This window comes from Falco rusticolus, chromosome 8 (genome assembly GCF_015220075.1).
Source record: "Falco rusticolus isolate bFalRus1 chromosome 8, bFalRus1.pri, whole genome shotgun sequence".
NCBI lineage: Eukaryota > Metazoa > Chordata > Aves > Falconiformes > Falconidae > Falco > Falco rusticolus.
In genome coordinates, this window is record NC_051194.1 from 43,863,758 (window position 1) to 43,881,754 (window position 17,997).

The window sequence follows — 17,997 nt, forward strand, 5'->3', positions numbered from 1 at the left end:
CGTGTCAACAATGTTGCTCTGCAACCCACATTCCTTTTTTGCCCAAATGCAATATTGCATGCACAATTCCTGTACAGCATAACATCTGCTTTTACATCCAAAACAGTATAAAAATACTTGCCACTTTTTGTCACTTGATTCACCACCATCACAGTCTTATAAAGACAGGAGGTTATACATTAAAAATAATTACATTAAGAGCAATCAATTGTGACAATTAAAAGTCTTCATATTCCATACACAGTTTTAAGTATTTAAGATTTTAATTATTCAGTGACCCACATTATTTAAAGTCAGTGAATGACTCTCAGAAGATACTTATTTTCCACCTAGTTTAGATCCAGGCTGCTGCCTACAAGAGAAACTATTGATTTCCCATATCCCATCACGTTATATCTTCTGAGTGTAAACTTACCACAAGAGGCAGGTTCATCAGAGCCATCAGCACAGTCTATTCCTTGATCACAGTACCAATGAGCAGGAATACAACGCCCCGATGTACAACGAAATTCACTATTTGTGCAAGTCAGTGAGACTGCAAGAAAAAACCCATATATGATTTATTTCTGTTACCTTTCCAACTTGTTTTAAGTTGCTTTTGAGTCAATGTTATGCAAATATATAACAGACCCCAAAAAAGAAAGAGAAAAAATTATGCTAGGAAGGATGTCTTTTCACAGCCTACCTGCAGAGTTCATTGAACAAACTAGCCTGATGTATGCAAAAAAATGGGCTTAATTCTCTCCTTGGGTATACATATCAGCTAATAAGTAGAGAGAATTTGCCCCGAGAGTTGGATTGCATGCAGCAACCGTAAATGCGTTCTATGTTTATACTTGGAGATTTGTGCACAAGAAAATGACCACAGTCTGATATACTAATTTCTCCAGTGACCAAACCAGGCAGCAGCAGACTCCATGCTCTACAAAGAATCAAAATGTGCAGTAAGGAAGTAATATCTCCTGGTAGATAATGCTTTCCTTGTTCTTCCACTGATTTTTCTTCACTTGTAGGTAGGAACCTTTTCTTAAAGGCAGTGAAGAACAAATGGTAACTCTGAATAGTTCCACCTAAGCATGCTGTAAACACTCGTTCTGCACTTTGGCTGAGCCCCTTGATCCTGGCATGTATAGTGGGTTTTGATAATTTCTTCAGTAGTTACTGATACTTTCCTGTACCCTCTGATGTTTTCAAGATACCAAAAAGGACCCAGTCTGGCCTTTTAACTTGCTCTTCTATGTGCCTTTAATGATGGAATCAAAGGCAATTAACACATTGCTCATTAACCTCTTGGGGCTTCTTTCATCTCCCATTCTCCCTTTCTCTCTTTCTTTTCCTTCACCGCTTCTCAATTCAAATAATTCAGCAGTGCTGCTGGGACATAAACAGTAGAAGGGACAAAGCACACCTTTCATGAGCAGCAGAAGACTCGCTATGTCTCTATATATAGCCACATATTTTTGACACATAGGGCTCCTTAGATAAAAGTAGCCACATTCTGGCTAGAAAAATTGAACTCATATTTTAGAAAATTTGTAGCATAGTTAATTGAAGGCAGGTACCTCCAGGAAAACTAGTGTTGGCAAAAACAATCTGCTGAGGCAACATTAAAAAAAAAATATCCATTATGGTTTATAAACTGATACAAAAAAAATTATATGGGAAAAGTACTACCTAATACAAATGTCTGTACTAGCAAAGATAAGATGGTTTGTAATTAAGGCTGCTTGAACACTAGACACTTTTATATACTAACTGGAAGCTACAATGAACAATGAATCATGTGCTAAAGCATGCATAACTAATTACATTTGAGACTGTATACAATTTCATTTGATTAGAAGGAAAAATATTCTAATGTTAAAGTTCCAGAAAAGGCCAACTCGCTGTAATACTTAAGGGACAATTACCTTGTAAAACCATGAAGGATACAGAGAAGAATTAGCAAAAGGAATGAACCCTCAAATGATGTATAAAGATACTGGAAAAAATTATGATCTTTTTTTATTAGATAAAGGCATGATTTAGATAGTTGAGAGCTAATAATACAATACATTTACCTTATAAATCTTCAGTATTACAAGAGTAGATGTTTTGAGAACAGTTGGAGTTATGTCAAAGGTAAAGAGCAGTGGAATAAATTACTGAAGTAAAAGAAAAGTAACCAAGGGTCTATTAACTTACCACAGTGAGTAGGGCTCTCATCACTCATATCTCCACAGTCGTTATCTCCATCACACAAATATGTTCGAGGAATGCAAATATTCGTGCTTTGACATTTTGTAAAACCGGACTGGCAAGTGCGCTCCGCTTTAAGGTGGTGGGGGGGGGGGAATGACAAAGTTCTTTAGAGCTTTTTTTCATACTATTATGCTGTATTCATTGCAAGATACAGAATATTGTTAAAAAAAGTCCCACGACACTCACTTGCTAAAGTGCACTCATACTGCTCCTGCTACATGGAAACAATTAGATAATTGCTTTTATTGACAAAAATCCTGACAAAATCACTATCAAGGAAACACATGCCAATACTTGGAGGTGATGGAATGCAATGCCTGCATTTGCAACCAGCTGCTACTGTATGAACCAGACTAACTACAAATGACAAATAGACCATGAATTTCAAATACTCAGATTTCACTGAGAATAAGAAAATTGTCACAGGCAATATGTTCCCCCAAAAAAAAAAAAAATAAAAATCAGTGTACATATAAATATGTAAAAAAATATTCTCTAAATAAATTTTTGATTTCTCTAACTCCAGATATAAATTTTCCACTGAAGAATGCAATCTTAGTGCAAAGGCATGATCAGTTTCAGTAACTACAATATTAGTCAAGATTGAACTAATCACAGTTTATATCTTAAGGAAAGCAAAAATAACTGATAACTTTTTGAGAGCTATAAGGCATATAATTTTAAACAGAATAAATATAAACTGTGTTTGTATAACAGTCACAATTTACATTCCTGATGATTAAATCTAGTATAATTAATATAGCATGACACAAAGTAAAAACCCATCGTCAAGCTCCAGGCTAATATGGCAAAAATATAAGCCCTGTAACCAATTCTTCTGAAATAATCTTTTTGAAGTCCATGGAACTGCTCATAAGATGTTACATTAAGCACTGCATAAGGATTTGTTGCATCAAGGCAGACTATTTAAAGCGATAGTTATTATGTAACATCTTGGGGTACTCCAGAATATCTTTTAACAATTCTGTTTACTTCCAATAACATAAAGCAGAATCTGTACTGTAAATAAAGAAATCTTTTATCCTCTTAGCTGCTTTTATCATAATTCTTCACACACAAACACATTTGCCTCTTCTTTGGTCTAAAGAGTCAGACTCAAACAGGTGATTGGGATAAACTTACGGCAATTTCTCTCATCTGATGTGCCATTATCGTAACAGTTGTTTACTCCATTGCAGACATACTGAAGAGATATACACCTTCCGTTATTGCAAGTAAATTCTGTGTGGGAGTCACAAGTTCGGAACAAGCAGCCAGCCTCATCACTGTTATCTCCACAGTCATTGTAGTGATCACAGCGGTAATGATAGGGTACACATCGCCCATTACCACAGGTAAAAGCTGTGGGCTGACAAGTATGGAAAGCTGCAGCAAATAAAAAAAAATAAAATAATATACATGGATAAAATGTAATCTGAGTTCTCTGACAAAGTAACAAGTGAAATCACAATATTTTTACCTGCCAGGGCAAACACAGCTGCAAAACGGACTGCATGAAAAGTAAAATACATATTTGAATTAAACAAAGTAGAAATTGGCTATACATGATAAAAACTCAATCCTATAAAAGCTTTTGGATTCTAGAGCAAATCAGCAGCCATTCAGACCTCAAGTCTGTGAGCAAGCAAGGGATCATTTCCAAACTACAACCATAAGATCCATGATCATAAAGGCATAAAAGTGATAGAGAATACAGTAAAGGCAAGATAGAGTATGCATTACTTTCTCATGTAGTTATTTTAAATGCTTACCACACACACTTTCCAACTCATCACTGCCATCACCACAATCATTGTCATTGTCGCATTTCCATCGCTCAGAGATACACTGCCCGTTAAGACATGTGAAGAAACCAGTATCACACCTGGTACCATTATCCACAATACAGTGCTTGTTATTATTAGCTAAATACCAGCGACCTTCAGAGGGGCACTGACATTCTGCACCAGCTGGACCTAAATTTATGTTTGACAGGTAAAATAAAAAATTTAAAAAGGAGACAAAAAATGAAACAAATTTAACATTGACGTATTAGACAGGGTTCCATGAAACCATTCACAGCTGTGACACTGGAAAAAACAATGAAATTCTCACAACTCCTGCAAGATCTATCTGCTTAGGTAGATGTGTGGTGACTTAGCCATATTTTAGTCTCAATTAGACACATGCAAATCCATTAAAACCCACAGGAGTTATTTCAGAGTTCCCTAGAGGAACTGAGATCAGAACTTGGAGTATCTTAATATTTGCTTGCTGTTCAAATAGCTTTTGACTGGCAGGAAGATACCACCTGATGCTTTCAAATACCAGACGTACAGCAGCTAAGGCTCTATCTCAAAATCAAGATGGTTTTCTAAACTCCTTGCACTAGACTAACTGCTCTTCTCCAAATCAAAGAGAAGTTTGAGTTGTTTTCAGGCAAGACAGATTGTTAAAGGCATTTAAGATGCTACAAATGAAGGCAGGCACTAAATGAGTTTTTCAAAGTCAAGAATCATAACTTTCAAAAACCCACAACACATAGAACAGCTCTGTAACAGGTATGCTTTTTGGGAGATTACTGCCATTCTAGTTTCCTGGCTGCTTGGATTGGTGACCTGTTGGAGCACTTCAACTCCTTACACATTGCACAAGGAGAGATAAAAGATGGGATACATATGTCACTCGGGTCTCACCCCAATATGAAGCTGATGATACAGAGCATGTTTCTGCAGTCCATGACTCAAAAGGACACCTGCCCCCCACAGTATAGACAGAAATCAATTTGTGCTATCTTCTTAGTCATTGTCCAACATTTAAAATGAGGCAGTAGAAATGTTTATTTTGGAAATAAATCATTAGGGAACGATTTCATAATATCATGTGGTAAAGAAATATTGACCATAAAGATTTTTTAAATATTAGGTAGAAAACGTCTGTTCCGTGTTCAGCATATCAGTACGTATTCCCAAGATACACATATGCTGCAGACCCCACTTCATGTCTTGTCCTAGAGGGGAAAAAAAGTTACAAACCCAGAAAACAATGTTTTGGTTTAAATTAGAGAAGCCTGTCCCCTCAGGTGTGTTTGCAAAATACCATGACCTTTTATTTTGATTGCATTTATAAAAAAAATAAATATTAAACATTTAGGAACACTAAGAAATACTTCAGCTGTCCCCATATGACTAAAAATTGTTTTACTATGAACTCTAATACAGGCCACACTAATAGCTTACCGTCACCAAGCATAATAGCTTACCTGGTGCACAGATGTGACTGCAGCCACCATTGAACTGGTTGCAAGGGTTAGTACACTGTTGCTGCTTGCTTTTTGCCCAGACGTGAATATCCATTGGTCTTTGTGGAAGATTCATGATCATTACAATCTGATCTGAACCATCATACTTATTAGCTCGGTAAATGCTTCTTGTGTTCCAGTCTGTCCAATATATGTGCTGATCAAACAATGTCATCGCAAACGGATGCAAAGCAGTGCTAACAATTACCTCCCGATTCGTACCAGTGAGAGTGCACCGCTCAATCTTCTGCCTAGAATAATAAAAAAACTATTACTTCTTAAAAGAAATCTTTTAACTTAGGTATACAGCCATGCCCTAATTAGTCCAGCAACTAGCACCCACCATTTCTGTAATGTGCGCCAATAGGTAGGGTGCTGTTATAAGTTAAAAATCTCAAATTTTCCAATCTGTGGCTTCAATAGTGATGCAGAGTAGCAGCTCTGCAACACTGACACAATAATGTGCTGGAAGTAATCAGGCTGCATATTAAAATGTTTAAATAATTACACTACTGAGAGCTAAAACAAATGCACAACTTTGTCAGAGAATACACTTTTGGAATTGTTGGGATGTTAACAACTTCTTGTAGCAGTAGAAAACCAACAGTCCCATGAAATAAAATTAGTTTTATCTTCTACAGATCCAAGTTTACACAATCAAGAAACAGAAGCAAATTGGCAAGGGTACAAATATTCATCTTCTGCTATATCTCACATAAGAATACAGGAGGGAAAAACAGTTCTAATATATAACAACTACCACATATATAACATCTAACAGCCACAAATATATAGCATATGATAAACATTTCTTCGTTGTTGATATTCCAGTTTTGATTCCACCTCAGGAACAGTATGTATTTGCAATGATAAACAAAATTCTCACAAACAACTTCAAGGAGCCCCAGAAAAATCAGGGTTCAGCTCCAAGTTGGTGATAGACATGTTCTGCTGTATGTGAACCATTCTTTACTTGCACAGATAGCACTACTGACCCAAAACCACCGTGTCACTGCTTCTCCTCTTCAGCCATTTCCACCCTTAAAGACCACTTCAGCAAAAGTCAATGGAGAAGCAGAAGACATGCTGATGCCAGGAGACTCAATATGCACTACTCATGCAAGGACATTATTTCTAAGCATTGTTTATAAGATGATGATGAATGTTAGAGGTTCCTTCTATCACACAGATTCCTGTCTGAGGTAGGCAGACCACACAAGAGTAAAGCACGAGAAAAGAGAAAATGGAGGATGTTCAAAAGTTATTTGCAATTAGGATAACAAGAGAACGATTAATGAGTAATAGAAGGGGTTATTCAAAGGAAGAGAAAATCTTGACAGAAAAATGTTAATATATAAGCAAATACTGAAAACGCGATGAGGTATTGTCAGCAAGTTGAAGACAGCAGAATAAGAACGAGCATGGATAAAATCTGTTCCTTTCCTCCAGCTCCCATCATCTTGCTATTCAGTCACACTGTGATGTTCACATGGCAAGGCTGCCAACCGCTTACTGACAGAAAACATACTTCAGGTTGTCTCTGTTTCATCAAGTATGGCATCATTCAACGGCACGGCTCTTAATACTCATCTCTAGCAGACAGGTAGAACAGGGTGTATACTTACCTATAAAGGCATAATGCCTAAGGATTGGAGTAGTGTTTAATCAATGTCAGTGCAACAGAATAATTATCTAAGAGGCTGTGGCACCCTTCATGCACAAGCTTCTGAAAAGGAGCTATTAAGATTCCCAGAATGACTCTATGGATGGTAAGGATGAAGAAGCTGTGGGACTAAAGACATCATACCCAGTGATGCTCTTCCTGCTAGCAGCTTCTCTCCCTGTTCATAACTGCGTGGCCAATACCTCTTGTCTGTGAAGTCAGAAGGGCCAGATGTCATTGCTGAAGACTCCAAGCGGAAGCTCCACCCTTTGGTTCAAGCCACCAAAAGAGTTCTCACAGAAACACTCCAACAACTTAGCATTAGGAGTAAAAAAATCACTTCAATCTATTTCAACTAACCTAAAAGCAACTGTATGTTTAAGTCTCTGCTAGAGACAACATTCAATTATTACCAATTGTATTTAAGGCATTTACTAGAGTACCAGTGTGGGCTGAATAAGAATGGAAACAGCCAATGAGAAAAAAAAACCTGATATGTAATTTCTCAGGAAGACAAATAGCTTGCCTCCTTTGTCATCACTAGTAGGAAGGAAAAAGCTGCATTTCATATAAGAAGGGAGGAAAAGAAAATAATTGTATTAATTATTACAGGAAAAAATAATAGGCAGCCACTTTATAAGGCAAAAGCTTTAAAGTGAAAGGACAGTTGTGGGAAAAGTGCAGGAAGGCACTTTTCTATGAAGTTAGATGTCTACAAAAGAAGAGACGTTCAAATGCAACTCTCCTGTAATAAAGGCTCAAGCAATTTCCCCCTTTCATGCCACAGGAAACTTTTTAGGGAGAGCCCTATACATAGTTCCCAAGTGTCAGCATGCTGTCTGGTGAGGGATTCTTACTATGTTGCATGCAGCAACTGTGAAGATAGGGGAAAGGAAGACTGTACAACTAGCACATAGATTCTATCCATTTGAGATTTATCTCAAGACTTGCATGTGTGTCCAATGGTATCACAATATGTACAAGGCAACAGGAGGGTCTAGAATAAAAGAATAGAAATGCTATTTTAGAGAAAGAGGGGTAGCACCTTTGGGAGGCTAGCATAAACAAGAGGAGACTAAGCAAGAGTAAAAATGGAGAATATATGGCTCACCCTTGTGTTCCCTTGGTGCATTCAGAGCTAAGGTGCACTGCTATTTTTGAATGTCTGGTCTTCATTTTCACCTCATGCTGGTATCTGTCCCCCTGAAGGAGTAAAGGCCCTCCCCATGAAAGTCAGAATAAAGAAAACTTCATACTGTTTAAGCATATGCTCCCCTACCTCCATTATCTAGAGTCTGAAAAAGAAAAGAGGATGTCTTATCTAACACCCTGCATTCCCCTGAAAAAATAAAGGGTCCTATTACAGATGCCCTGCCCTCCTGTATGCAGATGAAGCCAAATTGGAATGCCTTCCTCCCAGAACAATCAATAGAGGCACAGACCATAACAGTTACTACATTACAGACACAACTTTTTGTCATAGCAAAGGAGAAGCCTGCAAAAGAACTGCTAAGCTGAAGGAAGCAGAGGAGAATGTTCTGATTGCTGCAGTGATTTCTCTCAGACCACAGGTGAATTTGAATCGATACAGACTAAATTATTTTTTAAAAAATTTCTGCTGACAGCAGAAATGCCGGGTAGAGTTGTACCTGGTAGGCAACAGTAAGAAAATCATGCCTAATTCCACAGATGACAGGCATTAACCATGAGCAAGGAATGATGTAAATTGTGCGCTGGGATTGTATTTGTTAGAGGAGATGATTATATAAGTCCTGAGTTGCACATAAGATGAACAAACTGCCAGTGGGTACAAATGTCATAAAGCAGTGGACTAAGTCTACACCGTGGCATAACAAAACTTCTTATTACACAGTAGTTCAACATCATTATCAAGACCTCACATTGTATTGCTAATAAGTAACTCTTAACATTCTATAACACCAAGTACCAAATTCCATTGAAATGCTGAAAAACAGTTTAAAAAAGATGAGGAAAATTAAATACTACATCTATTAAAAAATAAAGCAAATGTAAACCAATGTGTTACCAAAACATACAGATTTGCATCAGCCCAGTATAGCTGCTGTTCTTCATAGTCCAGGGTAAGCCCATTTGGCCATACCAAATTGGTGCTCACAATAGGTGTTCTGAAGTTTCCTCCAAGCGTAGCTCGTTCTATCTTTGCATTTGAACTCCAGTCAGTCCAGTACATATACCTGTCAATAATATGATTGCAGGGTTATATTTTCAGCAAATAAAGCTTACAAAGCTTTTATCTGCTCCAGGGTGTTTCCACTGAAATGTGCAGTGCAAAACTAGGAGAAAAGAACTTCTTCCTCTATTTTGGCCCATATTGACATGGGAATCTTCTAGCAGGGATCACTGGGATTCAGTGGAGTGAACTTCAGAAATGTTTTCTCCAGCTCCTGTGAGAATCCAGTAAAGTCATTTAATCTCTTTCTTCTCTTCCTTCATTTGAAATACGGTATAATTAGTAATGAAATTAGAAATACAGTATAATACAGCAATGCCTCCCGACTCTCAGGGAATGTTTTGATACTGAAACAAGAATTCTTCTGAGGCACTCAGGAAATATAACAGAAAAAGGGAAAGATTATATGATACTTTAAATAGAGAGATCTCTTGGCAGTGTCACCTGATTATCACAATATGATATTCCTGAAGAAACCTTGCTTTCAAAATTAACCCTTTGATTTTCTGCCTTACATACCAAATGGAAGATGGTTAGTTGCTAGACAAACACCTCTTTGACCATCACTCTCATTCACACCCAGTACCTGGTTCCCACCCTCACTAAGCAGAGCCTCATGCACTACACATTCATAAATGTTCTAAAAATCTCAGAAGAAAATTCAGTTCTCTGAGGCTGAGATCAGCTCAGAAAACTCAAACCTAAAAAGTAAGATCTAGGATGGTTACACGCAGCTGGAACTTAGGGCTCAGAACAGGAAGTATCTGGCAGTCTTTATCAAAGTCTAAATTGTAGTTTCATCTGCAGTCAAAATAAAGTATACAAAGTACAACACATACCCTCTGCAGGGATCTAATACAACGGCTCTGGGTCGTGGAACCCGGGCAATCACTGTACGGTTAGATCCATCCACAGCCATTGAGCTGATAGTCTGATTGAGGTAGTCACTGTAGTAAACTCTGTTGTTGATCCAGTCAAAGGCTATGCCATCTGGAGTCCCCAGGTCTTAGACACATGCAAGCAAACATACACAAGTTCAGTATGGTCTCCTGAGATATTGCAATACTCTTCATTTATTGTAACATGGCAACAGCAAAGATGTCTTTGAAATGCCACTGGTATCAATGCAAATTCATCCATTTAAAATACTTAGGACTCACGGCAGTCCTATGTATGCTGTAGGGTTACAAAGACTTTTTCCTTACATAGGCCTAAGTTCTGTTTGCTATTCTCCAAGTAGCAGGAATCATTCCTCACTCCATAATATTTATTTACTAAATATAATTCTATTACATATAACAATATTTAACCAGATTTATATTTCCATTTCATTGTGATCAAGAGTCCAAAGGAGCATTTTGCCAGATATCTTAACTAAATATTCTACCTTTACCATTAGCATAAAAATACCTGTTGAGCTAGTGCCAAGTGCTGCAGTTCATTTTTTCTTCAATATCCAATTACTTTGTATAACATTTCAGTGCACTTACCAGATGCAACTACTGTTGGAGAGCCAATTCCTGAGTAAATACTAACATAACTTATTCTTCCTGTCCCTGAAGGATAACTTTGCGTAAAATATATTCTGTTGTTTATGCTGTCAAAATCCAGGGCCACTGCAGTTCTTAACACATTGACTGTGCGGAAGGGAGGACTGTGATTTTCAGGATCTAGGTGGATACTTCTGAGGGCATTCTCAAGAGCAAAAATCAGGTAATCATCAGTTGAAATGGAACAACTCTTGCCATCACTGCCTAGTGTTCCAAAGGCACAACCACATTTGGGCATCTGCATGTCAGGCAGGGCAAAACACAGATGAGAACAGCCTCCGTTGTTGTCCAAACAAGGATTGTTGTTGACATCAAGGGGTGAACGTGACTGGAAATGACTGTTGTAAATGGTAACATCCCTTAGCCAATTAATGTTGTCTCGTATTACTGTTGGCTGATCAGTATTCCCTGGCTCCTTGCTGGCCTGGAAGACTTTTTTCAGGTTCCGATCCACCCAGATGATAGAATTTCCAAAGACAGTGATACCATATGGAGTTGGATAGCGACTGCCATAACGCACAATTTCAACATCACCACCATCAGGCTGAATTCTTGCAATCATATCTAAGGAATCATCCACCCAGTAAATGTATCCATTGCTGTGATCTATGGCCAGCCCACGAGGTGTGACAATGCCCTCAGACACAAGAACTGTTCTGTTGGTGCAGTCAAGAAGTGCACGTTCGATCTTGGGATTTTGCCCATAATCTGCCCAGAACAGGTACCTGTTTTTTGGGTCGACTACTATGTGCCTTGGCATATCTATGGTAGTTTTAAGCAGAACACGGCGATAAGTTGTGTTTAAACGCAAAACTTCTATAAAAGTCTCTGTCAGGAATGCATTTGTAAAATACAGATTTCCTGTATTTAAAGAATAATAATTTAAAAAAAGCAGAAAAACAAAACAGAAAGTTAATATATATTATCATACATACATCAACACCTGAGAAACATAAGCTGATAAACTACTAAACCATAAAATTAATATCCATAAACATCTTAGTAGTTGGAAGCATATGGTACTTGCCTACATTTTGAGGAATTAGAAAGAAGACACCCAAACTGACAATAGTCAATTGATTTCTAAATCCTCATTGATTACCATGGGGAAAGTCACTGGTATAAGATCAAAAGCCCGTTAACTACAGTTGTTCTTTAGGTATACACTTTTTTATTGGCTTGCCCTTGCATAATCTTACTCTTCATGTTTTACAACACACAACTATGAAATCCATGTTATGTCACAGATCTGTAAACAGTAACTAAATTAAGTGTATACAGCAGATGATTATTCTAAAAGTCCTCCCAACAAGCCTAACAATCAACAGAACTATTGCAAAACATAAATATAGTATGTATATGTATAAAATAAAGGTATTAATGGCAATAGTCAGCTAGTTAGAGTTGATGAACACTTTCTGAAGCATTAATATTTGAATTGATCTCTAACATGTTTAAATAGGAACAGGAAGTGCAAGTAGGGAAATTAAAGTTCAAAGACAAAGTACGCCTTTTGCTTTTTTACTTTTCATTATAATTTATAGGATTTGTACACAGCAATCTGAGGGTAGATGAAAGGTCCTTCACTCTTATTAACAATGTCAGCAGACAACTTGTGTGCACTTTTCTCTGATACATGTTTTTTACTGTGGTTGTAAAGCATAGTAGTACACTGGATAACAGCTACTGATGAATGCATGGACAAGAGAGACCTAAGACAAATATGAAAGCATCACAAGAGAAAAGGTTCTATACTCTGCCCTGATAAACTTTCATTTTTACACATATATATGAACATAAGAGCCATTCATTACTACCTCTTCTAAAATCAGTCCATAGGCACACAAGTCAGAATCACAGGACTTCCATTCAAAATAGTTACATTAGGATCCATTTACATTAGTCTAAAAATTTTACAATCTGTAAACAATAACATTCTCCTAAATTCAGCTATGCTTACCTGCTACCCAGTCAATTGCAATGCCACGGATCCCATTTCGTCCTATTCCATTTGTAACAACATTTCTAAAATAAGAACCATCAGGTTTAATTTTACGTATTGCATTCTGAGAAGAAATTGTGCTACTGAAGTCACACCAGTAAATGAAACCAGAAGGCATGTGAACGTCCACATGAAGTGCATTTCGCCCTGAAATATTTTGAAAAGTAATAATTAATTATCTTTTACATAAACTAACTTATTTAAAACATGTGCTATGCCAGCAAGAAATGCCAACAAATTATTAGGCATCTAAGACTTTTTCCTATTATGATATTCACATACCTCTTCCTGCCAGTGGTACCATGGCTTCAGAGTGATCAGATGTCTCTAAACTAAATCCTTTAATTGCAGAAAGCATAGAAACAATTACAAATGAACTGTACGGGGAACAGGTTCTGTTATCAGGATTTAGCTGAAAGCCAGTAGCACAGGCACAGGAGAATAATCCACCAGGTACAGGCAGGCAAAGCTGCTGGCAAACTCCAATATTGTTATTGCAGCCATTTGAGGAACCAGCAGAATCTGTGAAAGACACACATGGAAAGACATAAAAATCTGAACTGTATCATCACAAACACCCATGGATACATCACCAAATTCATGTACTTGCATGATACTAACAATCTGCTGACAAAAATAAAGATCTTAATCACTGTATATTTTAGCACATAAGCGTTAGCAATGGATTTGCCGGTTTCTTGTCATCCAAGATCAATGGGACTAAGAATCAGACCAAGAAGTGATGTATAAATTTGAAGCCAAAGTAACAAACTTCATTTTTTAGTCAATATTACATTGATAATATTTTAGTAAAAGTACGCCTACCAATAGATGCCTTAAGTGGATGGCGGAACATCTCTACAAAAACCAGATAAAATGCTTCTGACACTTTTCCTAAAAATTTAATCAAACCATTTCCTCTGAAAAAACATGCATTCTGTCTCTGAGGGAAGTTCAAGTTTTCACAAGTTGGGTATCCTGAAATAAGTCTTTAGCAAATACTCACTGTCTCTGTAATACACACGTAGGCACTTCAGTCTTGGGACATTATCTCTCAGTACTACTTTGTTTGCTCCAGTGGACTTGTCAACTCGTTCAATAACTTCATAATCTCGATCAGTATAGTACAGAAAGGTATCATACACAGCAATTCCCCATGGATGAGAAAGATGAACCACCAGAGTCACACGATTTGTACCATCCACATTGCCTTTCTCAATCTAAGAAATCAGTTTAAAGCCTAATATTACATTTCTTATAATAAAATTTCAATGTTACAACACAAAATTAAAATCCAACTTATGCTACTAAAATCTCTTCATGCATGAGATCTTTACGTACAAGACAGGAAGAAAAGTCAGCAGGATACCAATAATGATTTCTGGTTTTTCATTCAAATTTGTCATACATTTTAAATGGCAATTAGTAACAACTTTTATTCAGATTTTCCTCAGTCCTACAACTCCTAGTTACATGAATAAACTAAAGTAACTGAATAACTCATGAGAGTCACAGATGCAAAGATAGGTGAACAGGTAAAAAAACAATTATTAAAAAAAAGTCTCCTACCACTCCTGTGCTTGTGACAGCCCAGTACAACCTTTGTTCCTTAATGTCAATGGTAATGAACTCTACATGGTCAAGGTTGCCAGTGAAGAGGGTTTGTATGCCTGATCCATCCATGTTTGCACTGGCAATCTTTGCTGGGACTCCACTGTCAGTTCCCTGGTCTGTCCAGTACAGCTTCCTGTAACACACATTATCACATCTGTTAGCAAAGCTCGTAACAGAGATCAATGGACCAGCGTACTTGAGCATATACTTAAGTCTACCTCCTTCATCAGCCAAGTACTTCAGCATATGCTGAACAGAGATCACTGTGAACCAGGCCACAATGAAAAAGAGATGTTGTTTGAAAAAAAAGATTAAAATGCTTTCCTCTTGAAAAAGAGAACAACGCCTATTAAATAATTTTTAGAAACCCATAACCTCCCCTGTATCACCCCACAATACCATCAGCAGGTAAACTCAGTAGTATTAGGACTCCAAGAAGAAAGCAGGAGAATAATTATTCTGTTTCACAGATGGCTGCGAGGTTTCAGCAGTGAGTTTGGTTCCAATTTAGAATTTAAAATACAAGTTCAAAAAATCTATACAAAACAGAATTCCATTATCTGGCTCTAGGGAGTATGTGCACTGTCCCGGCCTCAGCTGCTGAAGAACACCTAGGGCACATGGCTGCCAGACTCCCAACCAGCAACAAAAAGTTAGACATCAATTCATATGAAAGCCTGCCAAGTCACTAGCAGAACTCTCTCATTACTGATAGGGTCCTATGGAACACAGATTTAAAAACAAACCAAAAAAAAAGCATCATATTGCAATTTTGAGTACTCGGGAAAAAAGCAAATTACATGTCTTTTTGGGAGAAAGCAGTAAAATCATATTTAGTGCTATGCAATTTAACATGTGACACTCTTCCCACTCTTCTGCTATAGCTAGGCCTCAAGACAGATATCACAAGATATTATGAAGAAAGACTTTAGAGTTCTCTCTACTCTGAGTTCTCATTTTTCAGAGATTTTTTTCACCATCATAACATTCTGAGATCCTTTTTAATTAAAAAAAAATTACCATACAAGTATATGGTAAATTAAGGAGAACTAACATCTATGCAACAATTTATGACGTTATGCAAATATTTTCTAGGGTTTAAAAACAGTAAATAAATTCTGCACAAATATGAAAAAAAAAAAAACCACCACTATGTCAAATGCAGGATGGAAGCTGAAGACGGTAAAAATTGAAGAAAAACGTGGAGAATATACTCATGCAAAGACAAGAGCGATTTTGGAAATTTACCCTCTTGCTGGATCAACTGTCAAACCAATTGGTGTGCCAGCTCCCAGAGAGGTGCCATCATTGGTAATCAGTGTTTTCCTGTACATTACGTCACCATGCAGCTTCAGGACCTATGCAAACATTGAATTTATCAGAGCACATGAGAGAGAACTTAAAATAGATTTTCAAGTTAAAGGAAAGAAGCTTAAATCCACAGGTAGTTGAAATTGCAGAAGACTCAAATACTATGAAGAAAAAGCACATCGTTCTGTGCTCTAACCATCTCCCTTCTCTTAACAACCACTCCTTGAATGAGCTACTTGCAGCTTAGAACCTGCCTGTTAACAAGTAAGCAACCTAAGTATAAAAATAGTTAATCTTTCAGCTTCCATAATATCTTGAAAGTATTACAAGCCAAATGAGTTGATAAAATGATGATTTAGAAAGTATTCAAATTCATTTGTTTTAATTAGCCTCTTTTTAATTTAATAGTATGTATTAATATTCTGGGACAAGGACATTAATGACTGGGCTTATTCAGTCATTACTGTATTATATATCGCTTATCCTCTTATTTTGCCACACTAAATGGCAATTTTTCTTCACATTCCATCAGACTGCTCGTCTCCAGAAAGCTACATAATATGATATCAAAGCATTTGGGAGTGGATCTTACTGCACTTGATGGCAACATTCCTCTACCATCAGAAGCACTGCATTGGGACCATTGATTTGAAGTGAGAATAGTAATAATAGTAATAACTCTAGTGATCAGTGAAGTTGTGTGTCAAACACCAGAAGCCTAATGACTTGGGGGAGGGGAGGAAGTAGGGGTGCGCAGGGGGAAGATCTATGCACAAATCAAGTTCCCAGAACATTCTGTTTTCAGTCATTTTGACTATGCTCAAATTTAGGTTTATCTCTTAAAGTTTGTACAGTATTTTTCTACAGACTCTTTGCATTTTAAAATAAATCTAATTTCAGTTTTTAACTTAAAAAAAATACTAATTACTAAACTGTGTGCATAGCAGTGAAAAATGTAGGCTTTTACTTTCCAATTGTCCCTCTCAAATAATTACCTCAATTGACTGTGTCCCTGGGTTACTGTAATACAGGTTTGCAGATATCCAGTCCAATGCCAGACCAAAAGGAGCACCGATAACAGCTGCTGGAGCAAAAACTGTCCTGTTGCCTCCATCTGACCTCACTCGGTGAATTTCACCCTTGGGGAAAAAAGATAACAGAAGTGAAAAATTGTCAAGATCAGAAAACACTTTTTTATTCCAACTACATGAGCACTTACTTTATATTACAATCTTTTCTTAGTAAAATGAAAATCCAGTAGAGAGAAATGTGTTTGTATATGCTCAATGCATAAACATAGTAAAAATATTATTGCAAATCATAATTATCCAGTGTGAAGAGGCATTACTGTCCACCAACCAAAACCTGATCAACAGAAATAAAATTACTGTATTTTATAAGGTTTAACAGTCCATATTTAAGCTATACAGTCACACTTCTGTAATTTGTATTTCATCATCAAAAGATTTTATAAGGATACTTTAGTTAACCATCTTGAATATAACTGAAATCTAGTAAAGGAAAATACTGTTCTCCCCATGCCTAAATATTTAAGAATCAATTTTTTAATATGCTCTAATAGCAAGAATTAAGAATGAGATTATCTTTACAGGTTTCTTCATAAGGGTAACCCTTGAAATGATAACTTCTGACTTGCAGATTCCATGGTATTAGCTACCATGTGCAATGCTAAAGCACGATATAAACAAGCACCAAACAGAGAGACAAGACAGACAGAGGTCTGAAGTGGTTACTATAGCTGCTTTCCTGAGGTTTCTTCAGGTTGTCAGTTTTATAGGAGTTCTGCAGAAGTCCTACATATTATCACGTGGATCTTTCACAAGTTGTATTAATGCAGAATTGAAATACCAGCAGCTATTGCAAATTATTAAGCCTTTTGGAGAAGAGATCAGTAAGGTTAGGGGAGCTGTAAGTGATTGCTGAAATCTGTTTCGCTTTCCTCATTAATTACTTCCTCCACCACTGATGCACCCTAGGGAAGATCTCACTCCACGGTGCAGGTTCCCAGACAGGGTAGCACTGGGACTCATCATCCCAGTTCTTCATTGAGGCAATACACGTAGTAGGTCTGACACTTTGCTG

The 17,997-nt window shown here is 37.1% G+C and overlaps 1 protein-coding gene across 6 annotated transcripts in view; it reads right to left on the bottom strand.

Moving 5' to 3' along the window:
* Positions 1 to 17,997, bottom strand: part of LRP2 (LDL receptor related protein 2) — a 128,040-nt gene that overhangs the window by 39,895 nt on the left and 70,148 nt on the right. For 3 of the 6 annotated variants that reach the window (XM_037398860.1, XM_037398857.1, XM_037398858.1), the window contains 15 exons: positions 16,890 to 17,033; positions 15,832 to 15,941; positions 14,539 to 14,716; positions 13,976 to 14,189; positions 13,252 to 13,491; positions 12,928 to 13,116; positions 10,908 to 11,828; positions 10,257 to 10,422; positions 9,263 to 9,421; positions 5,504 to 5,793; positions 4,014 to 4,217; positions 3,722 to 3,751; positions 3,385 to 3,627; positions 2,185 to 2,310; positions 416 to 535 (listed from right to left, as the gene is read on the bottom strand). In XM_037398860.1, coding sequence (XP_037254757.1) covers positions 416 to 535; positions 2,185 to 2,310; positions 3,385 to 3,627; positions 3,722 to 3,751; positions 4,014 to 4,217; positions 5,504 to 5,793; positions 9,263 to 9,421; positions 10,257 to 10,422; positions 10,908 to 11,828; positions 12,928 to 13,116; positions 13,252 to 13,491; positions 13,976 to 14,189; positions 14,539 to 14,716; positions 15,832 to 15,941; positions 16,890 to 17,033 — 3,334 coding nt within the window. The remainder of the gene's footprint in view (positions 1 to 415; positions 536 to 2,184; positions 2,311 to 3,384; positions 3,628 to 3,721; positions 3,752 to 4,013; positions 4,218 to 5,503; positions 5,794 to 9,262; positions 9,422 to 10,256; positions 10,423 to 10,907; positions 11,829 to 12,927; positions 13,117 to 13,251; positions 13,492 to 13,975; positions 14,190 to 14,538; positions 14,717 to 15,831; positions 15,942 to 16,889; positions 17,034 to 17,997) is intronic. The other 3 variants (XM_037398863.1, XM_037398862.1, XM_037398861.1) reach the window with 1 other exon arrangement.